Genomic DNA, 23,270 nt, shown 5'->3' with positions numbered 1-23,270 from the left:
CTCCGAGGTTGGGGCGCTGTGACCCAGGGAACTCAGTTCCAGGGGAAGTGGTCGAGTCAGGAATCTACACTCCTGATAAATGTTCTGGAACTCAGGACAATTTACAATGCTCTTCTACAAGCCTCCTATCTTCTCCGAAATCAAGCCATCCGGTATAGTCATACAATGCCACAGCAGTGGCATATATAAACTGGCAGGGAGGAACAAAAAGCAGGGCTGCAATGCGAAAAGGTGTCAAGGATACTCCTCTGGGCAGAGGTCAACGAAACAACAACCATCTCTGCCGTATTCATTCCAGGTGTGGACAACTGGGAAGCAGAATTCCTCAGGAGGCACGACCTCCATCCGGGGGAATGGGGACTTTACCCTCAGATGTTTCAACAACGGCACTTTAAAAAAATAGTCCCCAAACAGCACATCATGCCAAGATGTAAAAGAGGGCAATGAGGTAGCTGTATGACTAAGCTAAGCGACACAAGTGTGCGGCACAAACAACTGGCCCATTTAGGGTTAGCACTGCAGTACCACTGCACTAATGGTGGATACCGAACGCACGTCTAACACCAACATAGTTGCTATGGCCTCAGTAATCGGCTTTGCAACAGGGTATATATATATATATATATATATATATATACACACGGCAGTATCACTGGACTGGACTTATACGCCAGTACCACTGTAATTATACGGCAGGATCACTGGATTTATACGGCAGGATCACTGGAATTAAATGTCCAAATCACTGGAATTATACGTCCAAATCACTGGAATTATACGTCCAAATCACTGGAATTATACGTCCAAATCACTGGAATTATACGGCCAAATCACTGGAAATATATACGGCAAAATCACTGGAATTATACTGCAAAATCACTGGAATTATACTGCAAAATCACTGGAATTAAATGGCAAAATCACTGGAATTAAATGGCAAAATCACTGGAATTAAATGGCAAAATCACTGGAATTATACGGCCAAATCACTGGAAATATATACGGCCAAATCACTGGCATTAAATGGCAAAATCACTGGAATTATACTGCAAAATCACTGGAATTAAATGCCAAAATCACTGGAATTAAATGGCAAAATCACTGGAATTATATGTCAAAATCACTGGAATTAAATGGCAAAATCATCAGAATTATACTGCAAAATCACTGTAATAATACTGCAAAATCACTGGAATTATACGTTCAAATAACTGGAATTATACGTCCAAATCACTGGAATTAAATGGCAGTACCACTGGACATATACGGAAGTGTCAGACAGGATGGCACTTTAAAAAATTAGTCCCCAAACAGCACATGATGCAAAGAAGAAAAAAGGTGCACCGAGGTTGCTGTATGACTAAGCTAAGCGACACAACCACCTGGCCCATCTAGTAGTGTCACGCAGTGGCTGAATGTTGAGAGTCGGACGCAATTGTTCAGTCCACTGATAGCATCTCCAGCACGCCTCTGTCATTTTAAAAAAAATCTGCAATTGGTGGACTAATACAGCAGTACCCCTGAACTCATACGACAGTGTCACACAGGATGGCACTTCTCAAAAGCTAGGCCGGCCCCAAACAGCACCTCATGCAAAGATGTCGAAGAGGTGCAGTGAGGTAGCTGTATGACTAAGCCAAGCTACGCAAACAATTACCACTGGAATTATACATCCAAATCACTGGAATTATACGTCCAAATCACTGGAATTAAATGGCAAAATCACTGGAATTAAATGGCAAAATCACTAGAATTAAATGGCAAAATCACTGGAATTAAATGGCAAAATCACTGGAATTAAATGGCAAAATCACTGGAATTATACATCCAAATCACTGAAATTAAATGGCAAAATCTCGGTATCGCCTGCCTAGTGAAGTGGAATCTAGATGGGATTTGGTACCGGGGACACAATACCTCCATCAATTGTCTAAATCCCACTGCACTAATGGCGGATACCGGATGCACGTCTAACACAAACATAAGTGTCAAGGCCTCAGTTATGATGGCTTCCATCGTCATGTGAAGCTGAAACACTAGTCATGAACATAGGCCAGGGCCTCAGCCGTTCCTTGCCACTCCGTGTCGTAAATGGCATACTGGCAAGTTTACGTTTCTCCTCAGATCATTTCAATTTCTTTTTTTAGGGTCTTTTTACTGAACTTTGGCTTTTTGGATTTTACATGCACTCTACTATCACATTGGGCATCGGCCTTGGCAGACGACAATGGCATTTCATTGTCTACTCTATGTAATGGCTAGTGGCAGTAGCTTCAACAGCAGGAGGAAGTGTTTCTTGAGCTTTCCCTATTTTATCCCCCAAATTTTTGTTCTTCATTATTTTTCTGGAGTTATACTGTATAACACAATATGTGGCACAGGAATGACTGATGCACAGGACACTACCACTGGTCTGATGCAGGACAACACAGCAACACGTTGTTGTTGTTGTTCAGCAGTGGACATATAGCAGCAGCGTATACCACTGTGACTGCTTGGTCACTGAAATGACTGATGGCCAGGACACTACCACTGGTCTGATGCAGCACAACACAGCAACACTGTAAGGGACTTGTTGTTGTTGTTGTTGTTGTTATTATTATTATTATACGGCAGCAGTGGACATACAGCAGCAGCGTATACCACTGTAACTGACTGGTCACTGAAATGACTGATGGCTAGGACACTACCACTGGTCTGATGCAGCACAACACAGCAACACTGTAAGGGACTTGTTGTTGTTGTTGTTGTTATTATTATTATTATACGGCAGCAGTGGACATACAGCAGCAGCGTATACCACTGTAACTGACTGGTCACTGGAATGACTGATGGCCAGGACACTACCACTGAACTGATGCAGCACAACACAGCATCACTGGACATATGGCTGCAGAGGACACAAGCACTGTGACTGGACAGATTCAGCACAAGACACGGACACTGAGGACACTGAGAGAACGGAGACACGTCCTCTCTCTACACTCTCCAATGCCGGAGTGAAAATGGCGGGGACGCGCGGCTACTTATATGGAATTTAAACCCCGCAAGAATCCAACAGCGGGATGATGACATTTTGCCTCGTTCTGGTTTCCGAGTCAGGTGGGAAAACCCGAACCAGACTCGAATGGCGAAGTACGGTACGGTTCAGTTATCTGAGAACCGAACCTGCTCATCCCTATTTATAAGCCCTCATTTAATGATTGGAAACGTAATATAAAAATAAAAAGCAAAAAAGATTTTAAGAATCGGGCGCAAACCAATAGAATTATGTGTATATAGAATAGAAAATCTCAATAAAAACGGATCACTGCTAAAGATGTATAGTATAGAAAACAATTTTCTATGCAGCTCCTAGTAAGTAGTCTGGACTACTACTTTAATTAGAAACAGTATTGAGAAATATAAGAGCGCAAATACAATTGATGAGAAGAATCTTTAATAAAATAAAATACAATTGATTCTTCTGATCAATTGTATTTGCACTCTCATATTTCTCAATACTGATAATAAAAAGGCATGAATATGACATTTTGTTTTATTTTTAATTGTGTATACATATTTACTACAGTAAGTAGGACAACTTATAGGGGCAGTCTCTACATGTCCTATCAGTTTCTACTCTTCAATATAGCATATGGTACAGTGAAGTGAAAATATTTAGTAGTTACTGGTAAATTTTGGACTGGCAGTACTAAAACAAGGATCAAACTGCCACCCCCCACACAAGTGGCACCCCTGAACACGTGCCTAATGAAAAATTCACAACTGCAATGGAAGCTTGAGTTCATTTCTATTTTCTTTTAACTCTGTTTGACTGATAGCATCATAATTACACAGTATAGCATACTCAAAGCATGGAATAAAAGTATCAGTATTCAAGTAGATCATTGTACGCACAATAGGGAGTGGATTGATAGAGGCACAGATTCAGATGATGTCCTCCAAACATAAAGGTGTCCCATCAACAAACTTTCTTATAACTTTGCTTGTCTTTTATGAGAGAAGGGTCACAAGGCAGATTCTCTAAGGTTAATAAATTGAGACCCAGAAGTACTGTACCATAAATGGGATACATGCAATTGAATAATCTGGACTATGGGTCTAATTCAGGTTGGATCACAAAACGCTAGAGATGAGCGGGTTCGGTTTCTTTGAATCCGAACCCGCACGAACTTCACTTTTTTTTCCACGGGTCCGAGCGACTCGGATCTTCCCGCCTTGCTCGGTTAACCCGAGCGCGCCCGAACGTCATCATGACGCTGTCGGATTCTCGCGAGGCTCGGATTCTATCGCGAGACTCGGATTCTATATAAGGAGCCGCGCGTCGCCGCCATTTTCACTCGTGCATTGAGATTGATAGGGAGAGGACGTGTCTGGCGTCCTCTCCATTAGAATAGAGATAGATAGATTAGATAGAGAGAGATTGTGCAGAGTCGCAGACAGAGTTAGTTTACCACAGTCAGTGACCAGTGCAGCAGCTAGTTAACTTTTATTTAATATAATATATCCGTTCACTTCTCTCTGCTATATCCGTTCTCTGCCTGAAAAAAAAAACGATACACAGCACAGTCAGTCACACAGTGTGACTCAGTCTGTGTGCACTCAGCTCAGCCCAGTGTGCTGCACAGTCATCAATGTATAAATTAAAAGCTTATAATTAATTGTGGGGGAGACTGGGGAGCACTGCAGGTTGTTAGCAGGAGCCAGGAGTACAATTATATTAATTAACAGTGCACACTTTTGCTGCAGGAGTGGTGACCAGTGCCTGACCACCAGTATAGTATTGTTGTATACTACTAATATCTCTTTAAATATCAACCAGTCTATATTAGCAGCAGACACAGTACAGTGCGGTAGTTCACGGCTGTGGCTACCTCTGTGTCGGCACACGGCAGGCAGTCCGTCCGACCAGAATTGTATTATTTATTATTATATACCTACCACCTAACCGTGGTTTTTTTTTCATTCTTTATACCGTCATAGTGTCATCCTAATTGTTACGAGTATACTACTATCTCTTTATCAACCAGTGTACAGTGCGGTAGTTCACGGCTGTGGCTACCTCTGTGTCGGCACACGGCAGGCAGTCCGTCCGACCAGAATTGTATTATTTATTATTATATACCTACCACCTAACCGTGGTTTTTTTTTCATTCTTTATACCGTCATAGTGTCATCCTAATTGTTACGAGTATACTACTATCTCTTTATCAACCAGTGTACAGTGCGGTAGTTCACGGCTGTGGCTACCTCTGTGTCGGCACACGGCAGGCAGTCCGTCCGACCAGAATTGTATTATTTATTATTATATACCTACCACCTAACCGTGGTTTTTTTTTCATTCTTTATACCGTCATAGTGTCATCCTAATTGTTACGAGTATACTACTATCTCTTTATCAACCAGTGTACAGTGCGGTAGTTCACGGCTGTGGCTACCTCTGTGTCGGCACACGGCAGGCAGTCCGTCCGACCAGAATTGTATTATTTATTATTATATACCTACCACCTAACCGTGGTTTTTTTTTCATTCTTTATACCGTCATAGTGTCATCCTAATTGTTACGAGTATACTACTATCTCTTTATCAACCAGTGTACAGTGCGGTAGTTCACGGCTGTGGCTACCTCTGTGTCGGCACACGGCAGGCAGTCCGTCCGACCAGAATTGTATTATTTATTATTATATACCTACCACCTAACCGTGGTTTTTTTTTCATTCTTTATACCGTCATAGTGTCATCCTAATTGTTACGAGTATACTACTATCTCTTTATCAACCAGTGTACAGTGCGGTAGTTCACGGCTGTGGCTACCTCTGTGTCGGCAGTCGGCAGGCAGTCCGTCCATCCATAATTGTATTATTATTATAATATATACCACCTAACCGTGGTTTTTTTTTCATTCTTTATACCGTCATAGTGTCATACTAGTTGTTACGAGTATACTACTATCTCTTTATCAACCAGTGTACAGTGCGGTAGTTCACGGCTGTGGCTACCTCTGTGTCGGCAGTCGGCAGGCAGTCCGTCCATCCATAATTGTATTATTATTATAATATATACCACCTAACCGTGGTTTTTTTTTCATTCTTTATACCGTCGTCATAGTGTCATACTAGTTGTTACGAGTATACTACTATCTCTTTATCAACCAGTGTACAGTGCGGTAGTTCACGGCTGTGGCTACCTCTGTGTCGGCAGTCGGCAGGCAGTCCGTCCATCCATAATTGTATTATTATTATAATATATACCACCTAACCGTGGTTTTTTTTTCATTCTTTATACCGTCGTCATAGTGTCATACTAGTTGTTACGAGTATACTACTATCTCTTTATCAACCAGTGTACAGTGCGGTAGTTCACGGCTGTGGCTACCTCTGTGTCGGCAGTCGGCAGGCAGTCCGTCCATCCATAATTGTATTATTATTATAATATATACCACCTAACCGTGGTTTTTTTTTCATTCTTTATACCGTCGTCATAGTGTCATACTAGTTGTTACGAGTATACTACTATCTCTTTATCAACCAGTGTACAGTGCGGTAGTTCACGGCTGTGGCTACCTCTGTGTCGGCAGTCGGCAGGCAGTCCGTCCATCCATAATTGTATTATTATTATAATATATACCACCTAACCGTGGTTTTTTTTTCATTCTTTATACCGTCGTCATAGTGTCATACTAGTTGTTACGAGTATACTACTATCTCTTTATCAACCAGTGTACAGTGCGGTAGTTCACGGCTGTGGCTACCTCTGTGTCGGCAGTCGGCAGGCAGTCCGTCCATCCATAATTGTATTATTATTATAATATATACCACCTAACCGTGGTTTTTTTTTCATTCTTTATACCGTCGTCATAGTGTCATACTAGTTGTTACGAGTATACTACTATCTCTTTATCAACCAGTGTACAGTGCGGTAGTTCACGGCTGTGGCTACCTCTGTGTCGGCAGTCGGCAGGCAGTCCGTCCATCCATAATTGTATTATTATTATAATATATACCACCTAACCGTGGTTTTTTTTTCATTCTTTATACCGTCGTCATAGTGTCATACTAGTTGTTACGAGTATACTACTATCTCTTTATCAACCAGTGTACAGTGCGGTAGTTCACGGCTGTGGCTACCTCTGTGTCGGCAGTCGGCAGGCAGTCCGTCCATCCATAATTGTATTATTATTATAATATATACCACCTAACCGTGGTTTTTTTTTCATTCTTTATACCGTCGTCATAGTGTCATACTAGTTGTTACGAGTATACTACTATCTCTTTATCAACCAGTGTACAGTGCGGTAGTTCACGGCTGTGGCTACCTCTGTGTCGGCAGTCGGCAGGCAGTCCGTCCATCCATAATTGTATTATTATTATAATATATACCACCTAACCGTGGTTTTTTTATACCACCTAACCGTGGCAGTCCGTCCATAATTGTATACTAGTATCCAATCCATCCATCTCCATTGTTTACCTGAGGTGCCTTTTAGTTCTGCCTATAAAATATGGAGAACAAAAAAGTTGAGGTTCCAAAATTAGGGAAAGATCAAGATCCACTTCCACCTCGTGCTGAAGCTGCTGCCACTAGTCATGGCCGAGACGATGAAATGCCAGCAACGTCGTCTGCCAAGGCCGATGCCCAATGTCATAGTACAGAGCATGTCAAATCCAAAACACCAAATATCAGAAAAAAAAGGACTCCAAAACCTAAAATAAAATTGTCGGAGGAGAAGCGTAAACTTGCCAATATGCCATTTACCACACGGAGTGGCAAGGAACGGCTGAGGCCCTGGCCTATGTTCATGGCTAGTGGTTCAGCTTCACATGAGGATGGAAGCACTCAGCCTCTCGCTAGAAAACTGAAAAGACTCAAGCTGGCAAAAGCACCGCAAAGAACTGTGCGTTCTTTGAAATCCCAAATCCACAAGGAGAGTCCAATTGTGTCGTTTGCGATGCCTGACCTTCCCAACACTGGACGTGAAGAGCATGCGCCTTCCACTATTTGCATGCCCCCTGCAAGTGCTGGAAGGAGCACCCGCAGTCCAGTTCCTGATAGTCAGATTGAAGATGTCAGTGTTGAAGTACACCAGGATGAGGAGGATATGGGTGTTGCTGGCGCTGGGGAGGAAATTGACCAGGAGGATTCTGATGGTGAGGTGGTTTGTTTAAGTCAGGCACCCGGGGAGACACCTGTTGTCCGTGGGAGGAATATGGCCGTTGACATGCCAGGTGAAAATACCAAAAAAATCAGCTCTTCGGTGTGGAGGTATTTCACCAGAAATGCGGACAACAGGTGTCAAGCCGTGTGTTCCCTTTGTCAAGCTGTAATAAGTAGGGGTAAGGACGTTAACCACCTCGGAACATCCTCCCTTATACGTCACCTGCAGCGCATTCATAATAAGTCAGTGACAAGTTCAAAAACTTTGGGTGACAGCGGAAGCAGTCCACTGACCAGTAAATCCCTTCCTCTTGTAACCAAGCTCACGCAAACCACCCCACCAACTCCCTCAGTGTCAATTTCCTCCTTCCCCAGGAATGCCAATAGTCCTGCAGGCCATGTCACTGGCAAGTCTGACGAGTCCTCTCCTGCCTGGGATTCCTCCGATGCATCCTTGCGTGTAACGCCTACTGCTGCTGGCGCTGCTGTTGTTGCCGCTGGGAGTCGATGGTCATCCCAGAGGGGAAGTCGTAAGCCCACTTGTACTACTTCCAGTAAGCAATTGACTGTTCAACAGTCCTTTGCGAGGAAGATGAAATATCACAGCAGTCATCCTACTGCAAAGCGGATAACTGAGGCCTTGGCATCCTGGGTGGTGAGAAACGTGGTTCCGGTATCCATCATTACTGCAGAGCCAACTAGAGACTTGTTGGAGGTACTGTGTCCCCGGTACCAAATACCATCTAGGTTCCATTTCTCTAGGCAGGCGATACCGAAAATGTACACAGACCTCAGAAAAAGAGTCACCAGTGTCCTAAAAAATGCAGCTGTACCCAATGTCCACTTAACCACGGACATGTGGACAAGTGGAGCAGGGCAGGGTCAGGACTATATGACTGTGACAGCCCACTGGGTAGATGTATGGACTCCCGCCGCAAGAACAGCAGCGGCGGCACCAGTAGCAGCATCTCGCAAACGCCAACTCTTTCCTAGGCAGGCTACGCTTTGTATCACCGCTTTCCAGAATACGCACACAGCTGAAAACCTCTTACGGCAACTGAGGAAGATCATCGCGGAATGGCTTACCCCAATTGGACTCTCCTGTGGATTTGTGGCATCGGACAACGCCAGCAATATTGTGTGTGCATTAAATCTGGGCCAATTCCAGCACGTCCCATGTTTTGCACATACCTTGAATTTGGTGGTGCAGAATTTTTTAAAAAACGACAGGGGCGTGCAAGAGATGCTGTCGGTGGCCAGAAGAATTGCGGGACACTTTCGGCGTACAGGCACCACGTACAGAAAACTGGAGCACCACCAAAAACTACTGAACCTGCCCTGCCATCATCTGAAGCAAGAAGTGGTAACGAGGTGGAATTCAACCCTCTATATGCTTCAGAGGTTGGAGGAGCAGCAAAAGGCCATTCAAGCCTATACAATTGAGCACGATATAGTAGGTGGAATGCACCTGTCTCAAGTGCAGTGGAGAATGATTTCAACGTTGTGCAAGGTTCTGATGCCCTTTGAACTTGCCACACGTGAAGTCAGTTCAGACACTGCCAGCCTGAGTCAGGTCATTCCCCTCATCAGGCTTTTGCAGAAGAAGCTGGAGGCATTGAAGAAGGAGCTAACACGGAGCGATTCCGCTAGGCATGTGGGACTTGTGGATGCAGCCCTTAATTCGCTTAACAAGGATTCACGGGTGGTCAATCTGTTGAAATCAGAGCACTACATTTTGGCCACCGTGCTCGATCCTAGATTTAAAGCCTACCTTGGATCTCTCTTTCCGGCAGACACAGGTCTGCTGGGGTTGAAAGACCTGCTGGTGACAAAATTGTCAAGTCAAGCGGAACGCGACCTGTCAACATCTCCTCCTTCACATTCTCCCGCAACTGGGGGTGCGAGGAAAAGGCTCAGAATTCCGAGCCCACCCGCTGGCGGTGATGCAGGGCAGTCTGGAGCGACTGCTGATGCTGACATCTGGTCCGGACTGAAGGACCTGACAACGATTACGGACATGTCGTCTACTGTCACTGCATATGATTCTCTCAACATTGATAGAATGGTGGAGGATTATATGAGTGACCGCATCCAAGTAGGCACGTCACACAGTCCGTACTTATACTGGCAGGAAAAAGAGGCAATTTGGAGGCCCTTGCACAAACTGGCTTTATTCTACCTAAGTTGCCCTCCCACAAGTGTGTACTCCGAAAGAGTGTTTAGTGCCGCCGCTCACCTTGTCAGCAATCGGCGTACGAGGTTACATCCAGAAAATGTGGAGAAGATGATGTTCATTAAAATGAATTATAATCAATTCCTCCGCGGAGACATTGACCAGCAGCAATTGCCTCCACAAAGTACACAGGGAGCTGAGATGGTGGATTCCAGTGGGGACGAATTGATAATCTGTGAGGAGGGGGATGTACACGGTGATATATCGGAGGGTGAAGATGAGGTGGACATCTTGCCTCTGTAGAGCCAGTTTGTGCAAGGAGAGATTAATTGCTTCTTTTTTGGGGGGGGTCCAAACCAACCCGTCATATCAGCCACAGTCGTGTGGCAGACCCTGTCACTGAAATGATGGGTTGGTTAAAGTGTGCATGTCCTGTTTTGTTTATACAACATAAGGGTGGGTGGGAGGGCCCAAGGATAATTCCATCTTGCACCTCTTTTTTCTTTTCTTTTTCTTTGCATCATGTGCTGATTGGGGAGGGTTTTTTGGAAGGGACATCCTGCGTGACACTGCAGTGCCACTCCTAGATGGGCCCGGTGTTTGTGTCGGCCACTAGGGTCGCTAATCTTACTCACACAGCTACCTCATTGCGCCTCTTTTTTTCTTTGCGTCATGTGCTGTTTGGGGAGGGTTCTTTGGAAGGGACATCCTGCGTGACACTGCAGTGCCACTCCTAGATGTGCCCGGTGTTTGTGTCGGCCACTAGGGTCGCTAATCTTACTCACACAGTCAGCTACCTCATTGCGCCTCTTTTTTTCTTTGCGTCATGTGCTGTTTGGGGAGGGTTTTTTGGAAGGGCCATCCTGCGTGACACTGCAGTGCCACTCCTAGATGGGCCCGGTGTTTGTGTCGGCCACTAGGGTCGCTTATCTTACTCACACAGCGACCTCGGTGCAAATTTTAGGACTAAAAATAATATTGTGAGGTGTGATGTGTTCAGAATAGGCTGAAAATGAGTGTAAATTATGTTTTTTGAGGTTAATAATACTTTGGGATCAAAATTACCCCCAAATTCTATGATTTAAGCTGTTTTTTAGGGTTTTTTTAAAAAAACACCCGAATCCAAAACACACCCGAATCCGACAAAAAAAATTCGGTGAGGTTTTGCCAAAACGCGGTCGAACCCAAAACACGGCCGCGGAACCGAACCCAAAACCAAAACACAAAACCCGAAAAATTTCCGGCGCTCATCTCTACAAAACGCGATTGCAAATTCTGCTAATTAGCAGAATTTGAAATCCTTACTGAATTAGACCCTAATACCCATGTAAAATTGCTCCTGCTACATTTCCTCAGCAATAATTTTGCTCTTGTTCAGAATTCCCAGCCCCAACTGAGAAATATTTTCACCCATCGCAGCTCACTCATTGAATGACTCGCAAATAGACCGCCTTAATTTGGATATATCTTTAGGGGATATTTCTGAAGCTGTCAATCAGTTTTATCCTGTGGTCTGGATGGATTTACTGGTCATTATTACTAGAAGATAGTGGGCTTATTGGTGCTAACGCTAGTTTCATTGTTTAACCCAATACTTGATGGGTCATACCACCACTTAGCCAAAAATAATAATTACATGAAGATGGGAAAATATGTGCCACTTATCAGTCAAATTCAATATCAAACACTTTAAACAGTTTGCTGTAGGGCTGTCATCTGGAGTGTCTCTGGCCATTTCTTCCCATGTACACCACGACAAGTGGAGTTTCGTACCTGGCCATTGACAATACAAGATTAATTTTCCATTACTGATCCTAGGTTTTGACATCAAGAATTTTTTTTTACAATCCTTCTACAGAGAGGAGAAGTTGCCTATAACATCCAATCAGCTTCTAGCTAGCATTTATCAAGAACATTCTATAAAATGTCAGGTAACAGTTGATTGGCTGCTATGGGCAAAGTTTTCCACTTGTCCACATCTTCAATCTTTACAAGGTCTGAGACAAGAAACCCCAAGAGACATCTGATAGTGTTGGCTGGAAATGTATGGAGAACACATTCATTTAGTCAGGGCCGAAACTACAATTTCCATCACCCGGGGCAAGGAAGCAACTTCGCCCCCCCCCCCCCCCTCCCGGTTACAATAAAAGTTATCATATTACCAATTTTTTTTTTAAAAAGGGGATACCATTGTTTAATATTGCACCCTGTGTGCTCCAAAGCATCTGTCACATGGCCCTCCAACAGCATATTCTCCACATGCCCCTTGTGTGTCTCCACACATTGCACCACATCATTGCACAACATACTACATCACTACACTAAGTGCCCTTTTACGCTGCACTACACCACTAAACAACATACCTATATACGCTGCACTACATCACTACACTGCGTACATGCCCTTATATGTTGCACTACATTACTACACTGTATCCCCATATACACTGCACTACATCACTACACTACATGCCCCTATACACTGCACTACATCACTACACTATATCCTTTATATGCTGCACTACATTACTACACTACATGCCCCTATACACTGCACTACATTACTACACTATATCCTTTATATGCTGCACTACATTACTACATTACATGCTCCTATACACTGCACTACATGCTACTGTATATCACTACACTACAACCCTCATTACCAACAATAAAAATGGAACATCTCAGGGCCTACCATGAGGAAGATCTCAGCTCCTCTGTCCTGTGGGTGGAGCTCCGGACAGATGTGAATGAGGGCAGCATGTTGTAGACTCAGTGGAGGGAAGAGGATGGGCCTGGTCCGCAGAAGCAGCAGCAAATGGGTGGCTGGTCCTGGAGCAGAGACCAGCCACCACATACAGATCATTTGCGGAGCAGGCAGGGCGCAGCAGAGATTGGATGTACTCCTCTCCTCCAGCCAGACTGCTTGTTAGTGACTGCAGGCTCGCTGCCGTAGAGCTGGGACAGCGTGCATGGAGAGAGCAGCGTGGACCGGTGGCTTTGGCAGGCAGGTGGGTGGAGTCTGTGCATGCAGGGAGAGAGCAACATGGACCGGAGGCTCTGGCAGGTGGGTGATTGGCGTCTGTGCGTGCAGGGAGAGATCAGCGTGGACCGGTGGCTTTGGCAGGCGGGTGTGTGGCTTCTGTGCATGCAGGGAGAGAGCAGGGTGGACCGGCACCTTTGGCAAGCCGGTGAGTGGCGGCGCGGACTGACGGCTTTGGCAGGTGGGTGAGTGGCGGCTGAGGTGGACTCGGGAGGCGTGGCTTCAACCAGTGCTCCAAGGAGAGCCCAGCATCTGTGTCACAGGTCCACCCTGAGCCCGCCTCTCACAGAATCTGTGAGAGGCGGGCTCAGGGTGGACCTGTGACACAGATGCATAGCTCTGTGTTCTCCTTCGCTGACAGACGCCTGTATCGCGGCTGCTGTCTGGCACTGTCCCCGGAACTCTTTCAGTGCCCTCAAAATCCTGCACCCGGGTCACATGACCCCCTAGCCCCCCCCCCCCCCCCCCCCCCAGTTACGGACATGATTTAGTCGTTCAGCATCCCTTGGCTTGCCCTTGTGAAAGCTGCATTTTAAGGATATCATTCCAAGGATGCAGAGTTTTAACCAGAGCTTAAACTAGATTTGGACTGGTCTTTTGCACACTCTCTAATCTCAAAAATACTGCAAGATCTAAAGCATTACAACCCTGCTTGCTGCTAGTCCTCCAGTGCACCATCTTACAACATTACCTTGTAATTTGACAAATTGTTGTTTAACATTGTCTATTATTACTGTATTCACACACTATAAAGTATAGCATCTCTGTTATTATTCCATTTTACATTGCACTTCTATGTGCAATACACTGACTGCTTTGTATATATGTCCATATTAATGCATCATGGATCCCCTACTCTACCACACCTCCACTGACCTCCTTCTTCCCAATCTCACTCACCAAGTAGCTCCAGCCACTACAACCTTTATGTTCTTTTTACTTTCTCTGTAATTGTACACTGTTACACTACTATGCATTGCTAGTCCTGCCCTCTGTAACCTATGTAGGGCACCTTAGATGGCTGCCTTGCCTGGTACTTTCAAAGGCGGCAGGATGAACAACCTGTTGAACTTTTTATGCAGTAAGCGGTACATTTACTAAGCAGTGATAAGAGCGGAGAAGTGAGCCAGTGGAGAAATTTCCCCATCAACCAATCAGCAGCTCTGTATCATTTGATAGTATGCAAATTATAGCTGTTACTTCAATGCTGATTGGTTGCCATGGGCAACTTCTCCACTGGCTCACTTCTCCGCTCTTATCACTGCTTAGTAAATTTACCCCTGAGTTTCTTATTAGGCACTGTTCATTTTATCCTTGTATATCTTATTAACATGTACTGCTTATCACATATTGTTACCAATGTAGTGTGCCCAACATGGCTGCCTTGCTTAGTACTCTCTTGTGTAGATTGGTGTTTTGCCGGGCAGCTTCAAGGCATCATTATTGTAACAATTATTACTTCTCACCTAGGTAACACTTTTAGCATATAACTGCTACTACTTATTAATATAACACCTTCTACACTTTAACTGCTACTTCTCACTACTGTGATGCCTTGGGGCAGTTGGGTCCTGTGCTCTGGACTTGAACCTTAGGAATGTTAGGGACTCACCTGAAGAGGTCACCTGACCATGGCAGCTGGGTCCATATGTTTTGGCAAAAACTATGCTAAGAACCACAATTTTACTCCATGTTAAATTGCAGAGCTTATTATAATTGTTCTGATTACCAATATTGTTAGCGTTTAAAGTGTGCACCTGCATTTTCCCTTTTTTCTTTGTGGCACTACAAGTCTCAGTACAGTAGAACCTCTTATTATGCTTAGAATTAAGGTGTGTGCTGTCCACCCCCCTCCCATTACTCTTTTGTCTGGTATGAATAATGCATAGTTCTGATGATTTTGCAAGCATGTATTATCTATTATCTTTACCCCCCCTATTGTGTGTCATCTGTTTCAGGCATTGCATATTCTGTCCAGTGCAATCCTACTTAGTGCGCCTGAAATGGCTGCTTCATCTGGATCCTTTGTGGGTAGGATGAATAATGCTTGGAACAGACGACCCAAAATGGCTGCTCTACCTTTGTTTTATATTCATTGTTTCTATATTTTATTAGTATTGTATGTAAACCTCTGTATTATTGCTATCTATAAAGCGCCTTGTGCCCTATTGGAGAAAAGTGCTATATAAATAAAATTATTATTATTATTATTATTATTACTCTTTTAATAGCTTTTCAGTGTCTGGAGTCCATGTTTTCTCTCCACCATTTACAACTATTAAAGTATTGAAATTTCCTATACTGACAGCTTTAACCATCTACATACAAAGAAAATGGTTACTCAGTTGTATATTTCTCTCACGTCACTAACAGCTGGCTTTAAAACAGTGCCAATAAATGTATAGAGGTATGCAACCTGTGGCACTCCAGCTACTGTGGTACTACACATTCCAGCAAGCCCTACCACAGTTTTAGCATGCTTACCCCTGTACTAACAGATTAGTTAAACCATCAAAAGCAATGCTGCTGATGTAGAGTTTTGGGCAAAATGGGCGTAGTTTAGCAAATAATATACTGTATGCTGAACATCTTCAGATGTGTACCGCTCTGTATTAGCACCAGGTACACCTGGTTTATACTGTTGAGCTTCACATTAAGCAAGTATTTGCACCTGCACTATAGTATGTGTAAAAAACATACATCCTATCATACGTATAGGCATGAATCCAGGGGCGGCTTAAGAGAGAAGAGGACCTTTGTCCAGGTTCCGCGAGGGCTTTTTGCCAGAGTCTACAGCGCATGAGCCGGTCTCTGAGAACATGACATCCGCGGTTTGTTCCTCGGGACATGTCTACTGCTCATGTGCAAATCACCGGGGAAATGGCCGCTGCACTATTTTCCCTATGATTTCTGTGTCTTCACTCATTGGCACCCATAATAGATGCCATTGTATGAATGTGCTTTTCTATATTTAGACCATTCACTGCCCAAAAACTTGATCTTTATGACGTTGACGTTAGACCATTCCCTGCCCAAAAACGTGATCTTTATCATGCAAGTCTGCATAGGTGCATATGCATGTGCCAACTTTGTGATCTTACGCAGAGCTATTAGTGGCATACCTCCTGGAGACAATGGAAGCACTGGCCTCCATGCTTCAGCTGTCAGAGGGGCACCAAGGATGAAATACAGAGGGAGCTGATGAACTAGGACAGGTCTCTCTCCACTCATTCACAGTAATGTGCTATAGTCACTGCTAGCTGCTGTCCTTGCACACAATCCCACTTTGTAGCCCCCTTTGATCTGAAGAGTCCTGGAATATGTGTGATAGCAGCAGCGTAGTGGAGCATATCAAAGTGTGCATATAGTGAGTGTGTTGTGGCTTATATGATGAAAGAAAGGAGACCAGAAGTTGTTGTTTTAAAGGAAGTGCACTAATTGTTAATTAAAACTTTAATGGGGGTATTTATTAAAGCTTGGAGAGAGATAAAATTGTCAGAGATAAAGTACCAATCAATCAGTTGTAATTCTTCAAACAAAGCCTGTAAAATGTAAGACAGAAGCTGATTGGCTGTTACTTAATCTCTCAAAATTTTATCTTGATAAAAAAAACCTCAGGGTTCTATTTATTATCATATCCAGCACCCGAAAATAAAGATTCCTTATCACCGCACTTAGCTGCAATAAGGAATCTTTATTCTCCCAGATGTACCACTGGCAAGTCGCATGGACGTGGGCTTCAATAGGATCCAATCCTGGTGACCACTGGGTGGGGGAAGCACCACCTTCTATTTCGCCTCTGGGCGCCTGGTATGAACTTACAACCCTGAGAGCGATTACACACAAGATTCACTATAAGCCTAATTCAGACCTGATCGCAGCAGCAAATTTGCTAGCAGATGGGCAAAACCATGTGCACTGCAGGTGTGGCAGATATAACATTTGCAGAAAGAGTTAGATTTGGGTGGGTTATATTGTTCCTGTGCAGGGTAAATACTGGCTGCTATATGTTTACACTGCAATTTAGATTTCAGTTGTAACACACCCCACCCAAATCTAACTCTCTCTGCACATCTTATATCTGCCCCTCCCTGCAGTGCACATGGTTTTGGCCATCTACTAACACATTTGCTGCTACGATAAGGTCTGAATTAGGCCATACTGTATATACATATATATATATACTGCGGGGGGTGCTGCAGGTGTGGGAGCTATGGGTGGGAGTGCTGCGGGTGGGAGCAGATGTGGGGGATGCGTTGGGTGCCGCTGGGGGGGGGGCAGTGGGTGTTGGTGCTGTGGGTGGGGGAGGGGGCAGAGTGCCACGGGTGGTGCGGGTGTTGGTGCTGTGGGTGGGGGAGTGCCACGGGTGGTGGGTGGATGCGGTGGGTGCCGCGGGTGTTGGTGCTGCAGGTGGGGGAGAGGGTGGGAGTGCCGCGGGTGGGGGGCGAATGCGGTTGGTTGCCGCGGGTGTTGGTGCTACGGGTTGGGGGAGGGGGCGGGAGTTCTGCGGGTGGGTGGCGCGGGTGTTTGTGCTCTGGGTGGGGGAGGGGACGGGAGTGCCGCTGGTGTTGGTGCAGCGGGTGGGGGAGGGGGGGGGGGGAGTGCCATGGGTGGTGGGTGGATTCGGTGGGTGCCGCGGGTGTTGGTGCTGCGGGTGGGGGAGGGGTGGAGTGCCACGGGTGGTGGGTGGATGCGGTGGGTGCCGCGGGTGTTGGTGCTGCGGGTGGGGGAGAGGGTGGGAGTGCCCCGGGTGGGGGGCGAATGCGGTTGGTTGCTGCGGGTGTTGGTGCTACGGGTTGGGGGAGTGGGCGGGAGTTCCGCGGGTGGGTGGCGCGGGTGTTTGTGCTCTGGGTGGGGGAGGGGACGGGAGTGCCGCGGGTGGTGCGCGTGTTGGTGCAGCGGGTGGGGGAGTGCCACGGGTGGTGGGTGGATGCGGTGGGTGCCGCGGGTGTTGGTGCTGCGGGTGGGGCAGGGGGTGGAGTGCCACGGGTGGTGGGTGGATGCGGTGGGTGCTGCGGGTAGGTGGCGCGGGTGTTGGTGCTGCGGGTGGGGGAGAGGGTGGGAGTGCAGCGGGTGGGGGGCGAATGCGGTTGGTTACCGCGGGTGTTGGTGCTACGGGTGGGGGAGGGGGCGAGAGTTTTGCGGGTGGGTGGCGCGGGTGTTTGTGCTCTGGGTGGGGGAGGGGACGGGAGTGCCGCGCAGTGGCGGATTTAGCGGGGGGCGATTAGGGCGAACGCCCCCCCTACATATACCGGCACCGGGATGGAGGCCGGGTCCCGGCGCGGTATTGGGAACGGGGTGGACAGCGGTGCAGCGCGGCGGGGGACGAGGAGAGAGAGGAGCGTCCTGACTCGCGTACAGCGACCTCTGATCTGACCACGCCCCCTCCTTCCTGTACGCGCGTCAGGATGCTCTCTCTCTGTCTTCGTCCTCCGCAGCGCTGCACCGCTCTGCACCGCTCTGCACCCCGTTCCCAATATCCTGGCGGGCCCGGCCTCCATCTATGAGGTGGGAGTGTGTGTGAGTGTGTGTGTGAGTGAGTGTGTGTGAGTGAGTGTGTGTGAGTCTCCCATTTCTCTCCCCCCCCCCCCTTTTCTCCCTGCATTATTTGGCTGAATTTTGCCTAGATTCTGTGTGCTATGTAATTTTTGCCTCATACAGTGTGCTATAATGTGATTTTTCCCTCATTCTGCGTGCTATCATGTGAATTTTGCCTCATTCTGCGTGCTATCATGTAATTTTTGTCTCATACAGTGTGCTATAATGTGATTTTTCCCTCATTCTGCGTGCTATCATGTGAATTTTGCCTCATTCTGCGTGCTATAATGTCAATTTCGGCTCATTCTGCGTGCTATAACGTCATTTTTGTCTCATACAGTGTGCTATAATGTGATTTTTCCCTCATTCTGCGTGCTATCATGTGAATTTTGCCTCATTCTGCGTGCTATCATGTCATTTTTGCCTCATACAGTGTGCTATAATGTGATTTTTCCCTCATTCTGCGTGCTATCATGTGAATTTTGCCTCATTCTGCGTGCTATCATGTCAATTTCGGCTCATTCTGCGTGCTATAACGTCATTTTTGCCTCATACAGTGTGCTATAATGTGATTTTTTCCCTCATTCTGCGTGCTATAATGTCAATTTCGTCTCATTCTGCGTGCTATAACGTCATTTTTGCCTCATACAGTGTGCTATAATGTGATTTTCCCCTCATTCTGCGTGCTATCGCGAATATTCCCTCATTCTGCGTGCTATCATGTGAATTTCGGCTCATTCAGTGTGCTACAATGTAAATTTCGGCTCATTCAGTGTGCTATAATGTGAATTTCGGCTCATTCAGTGTGCTACAATGTGAATTTCGGCTCATTCAGTGTGCTATGATGTGAATTTCGGCTCATTAGGTGTGCTACAATGTAAATTTCGGCTCATTCAGTGTGCTATGATGTGAAATTCGGCTCATTCAGTGTGCTATAATGTGAATTTCGGCTCATTCAGTGTGCTATGATGTGAATTTCGGCTCATTCAGTGTGCTATGATGTGAATTTCGGCTCATTCAGTGTGCTATGATGTGAATTTCGGCTCATTCAGTGTGCTATAATGTGAATTTCGGATCATACTGTGTACTATAATGTGAATTTTAGCTCATTCTGTGTGCTATAATGTGAATTTCGGCTCATTCAGTGTGCTACAATGTGAATTTCGGCTCATTCAGTGTGCTATGATGTGAATTTCAGCTCATACAGTGTGCTATAATGTGAATGTCGGCTCATTCAGTGTGCTATAATGTGAATTTTGGCTCATTCTGTGTGCTGTAGAAACAGAATTTGTCGGCAGATAAGAACCACTTGGCCCATCTAGTCTGCCCCTTTTTTTTTTTCTTTTTTTTTTACATTATTTTTTATTTCTAACCTTATCTGATCCTAATTTCTTTTTAAGAATATCCTTATGTCTATCCCATGCATGTTTAAATTGCCCTACTGTCTTATCCTCTACCACCCCTGATGGAAGGAATGGCGATTCGCCAGTCTGTATCACCAGTGCGCAGGGTTCTCTCCACTAACTGGCAACATTTTATTAGTAATGGCAACAATAGGAAATTTTAGAAGCGAACGGGAAGGGCATTACTAAGTGGGAGGGGCTATGATTAGGGGGAGGGGTCATCATTCTTAAACCGCCCCCCCCCTAAAAGTTAAGTCTAGATCCGCCATTGGTGCCGCGGGTGGTGTGGGTGTTGGTGCAGCGGGTGGGGGAGTGCCACGGGTGGTGGGTGGATGCGGTGGGTGCCGCGGGTGTTGGTGCTGCGGGTGGGGGAGGGGGGGAGTGCCATGGGTGGTGGGTGGATGCGGTGGGAGCCGCGGGTGTTGGTGCTGCGGGTGGGGGAGAGGGTGGGAGTGCCGCGGGTGGGGTGCGAATGCGGTTGGTTGCCGCGGGTGTTGGTGCTACGGGTTGGGGGAGGGGGCGGGAGTTCCGCGGGTGGGTGGCGCGGGTGTTTGTGCTCTGGGTGGGGGAGGGGACGAGAGTGCTGCGGGTGGTGCGCGTGTTGGTGCAGCGGGTGGGGGAGGGGGGGAGTGCCACGGGTGGTGGGTGGATGCGATGGGTGCTGCGGGTAGGTGGCGCGGGTGTTGGTGCTGCGGGTGGGGGAGAGGGTGGGAGTGCAGCGGGTGGGGGGCGAATGCGGTTGGTTACCGCGGGTGTTGGTGCTACGGGTGGGGGAGGGGGCGGGAGTTCCGCGGGTGGGTTGCGTGGGTGTTTGTGCTCTGGGTGGGGGAGGGGACGGGAGTGCCGCGGGTGGTGGGTGGAGACGGTGGGTGTTTGTGCTATGGGTGGGGGAGGGGGCAGGAGCAGTGGCGCCACAACGTGGGTGCGGGGAGTGCGGCCCGCACCCGGGTGTTACCCTCTGAGGGGTGACACCAAAGTGCCGGCTCCTGTCACAGCGCAGAAGCCAGCACTGCAGATTCAGCAGTGTTCCCCGAACCACAACGTGCCGAAAACGGGGGTCGGGACGTGAAGCCACGCCCCTTCTGTGAAGCCACGCCGCCTTTTCGCCCGCGACCGCAGCGGGTGTTAGAAAAGTGAAGACTCTGGGCGGGAGTGCTGCGGATGTTGGTGCTGCGGGAGGGGGAGGGGACGGGAGTGCCGCGGGAGGGGGGCAGATGCGGGTGGTTGCTGCGGGTGGTTGCCGCGGGCGGGAGGGAGGGGGGGGGGGGCGAGTCACTGTTCAGCATGTCTCCCTGACTCAGTGGCAGCCGCAAGACTGTGAGGCGGGTAATGTGAGTTCCGCTCACAGTCAGCGGCTGCGGTGTCACCACTCACCAGGGGCAGTACGGGGAGAAGGGAGACAGGGGACTGGGCGGAGATCGGGAGGGGACTGGGCGGAGAGAGGGAGGGGACTGTTCCTGGTCAGATCTGTGCCTGTGACTCCGCCCAGCGTTACGGCCAGCACAGAGTCACAGACTTGGGCAAATATATAGGATATATATATATATATATATATATATATATATATTACAATAACAATACTGCATTTGTTTCCTCAACACAATTTGCAAACTGCAATTACTTTTAATTCACATAACACATGAATATTATATAATTTTGTGATATTGTAATACAATCATGAATAACTCAAATATCTCCTCTAACTGTGATGCAATTACTACAAAGTGTGGATTCTATGTTAAGTAATTGATAAAGTGACTCATTTGATAAATATAATGCAGTTAGTTGAATGATAACGAGATACAGAGTAGAACAGTAAGATCAGCTTGTAAAAAAACCTTTTCTGACATTCATAAATATGTCTTATCTGGGTTTTCTCGCCTGATGTTATTGCTCATTACATTATCCTGATGGATTGTGTGACTGCATAATAAATACCAGTTTAAAGTTAAGAACCATTGTTTATTGACTTACCTTGAGAAGCCATGGAAGTGCCTAAGCCACTTCTTCAAAGAGAACTAGGTTAAAAGCAATATCTTCTTCTCTCTGCCATATGGAAGGCAGATCTCAGCAGGTACAATAACTACAGAGGCTTCCAACCTGGTATTATGTTCCACTGAAACAGGTAGGATGCAACTTTTCCGTCTCATGTTGCATGCTCATGTATATCACCAGTACAGCTCCCAGAAAGAGAGTCAATTAGAAGAAATATTCATTGGATGATGGCAATGCTCACTACATATTGTATACATATAAACATGAATTAGACATTGCAGTAAAAGGGATATTGGACTAACAAGTACAGTTGTGCTGTTTTGTTTCTGATCTTATGCAGTCAATTATTCAGTAATTCACAATGAGAGAGTTTCGCAGGGTAGGAATTACAGACACATCTCTTGTTGTATAATGTAGTCACTCGTAACAGAGCTGAAATGAGATCTAAGAGCAGAAATGAAATGAGATCATCTGCAGCTAAAGACATTTTATGTCCGCATTTGTGAATGATTGGGGTTATTAATAAATAATAAAAAAAAACACTTTGAAAACTATTACATATTCACAGCTTAAATTATAATTTTTACTTCTCATACACATGACAAAGATTGTCATTACACAATACAAGACAATTGTTTTATGCCCCTGTAAGCAATATACAGGTTGAGTATCCCATATCCAAATATTCCGAAATACGGAATATTCCGAAATACGGACTTTTTTGAGTGAGAGTGAGATAGTGAATCTTTTGTTTTTTGATGGCTCAATGTACACAAACTTTGACTAACACACAAAGTTATTAAAATATTGTATTTAAATGACCTTCAGGCTGTGTGTATAAGGTGTATATGAAACATAAATGAATTGTGTGAATGTACACACACTTTGTTTAATGCACAAAGTTATAAAAAATATTGGCTAAAATGACCTTCAGGCTGTGTGTATAAGGTGTATATGA

The 23,270-nt window shown here is 46.0% G+C and overlaps 1 protein-coding gene across 1 annotated transcript in view; it reads right to left on the bottom strand.

The window, feature by feature from the left end:
• Positions 1–22,364, bottom strand: part of PLSCR5 (phospholipid scramblase family member 5) — a 212,149-nt gene extending 189,785 nt beyond the window's left edge. Inside the window, exon 1 of the mRNA XM_063919572.1 lies at positions 22,292–22,364. Coding sequence (XP_063775642.1) covers positions 22,292–22,304 — 13 coding nt within the window. The 5' untranslated portion in view covers positions 22,305–22,364. The remainder of the gene's footprint in view (positions 1–22,291) is intronic.
• Between the last annotated feature and the right edge of the window lie 906 nt (positions 22,365–23,270).

This window comes from Pseudophryne corroboree, chromosome 4, assembly GCF_028390025.1.
Source record: "Pseudophryne corroboree isolate aPseCor3 chromosome 4, aPseCor3.hap2, whole genome shotgun sequence".
Lineage (NCBI taxonomy): Eukaryota > Metazoa > Chordata > Amphibia > Anura > Myobatrachidae > Pseudophryne > Pseudophryne corroboree.
This window is presented reverse-complemented; position numbering and strand designations above follow the sequence as displayed.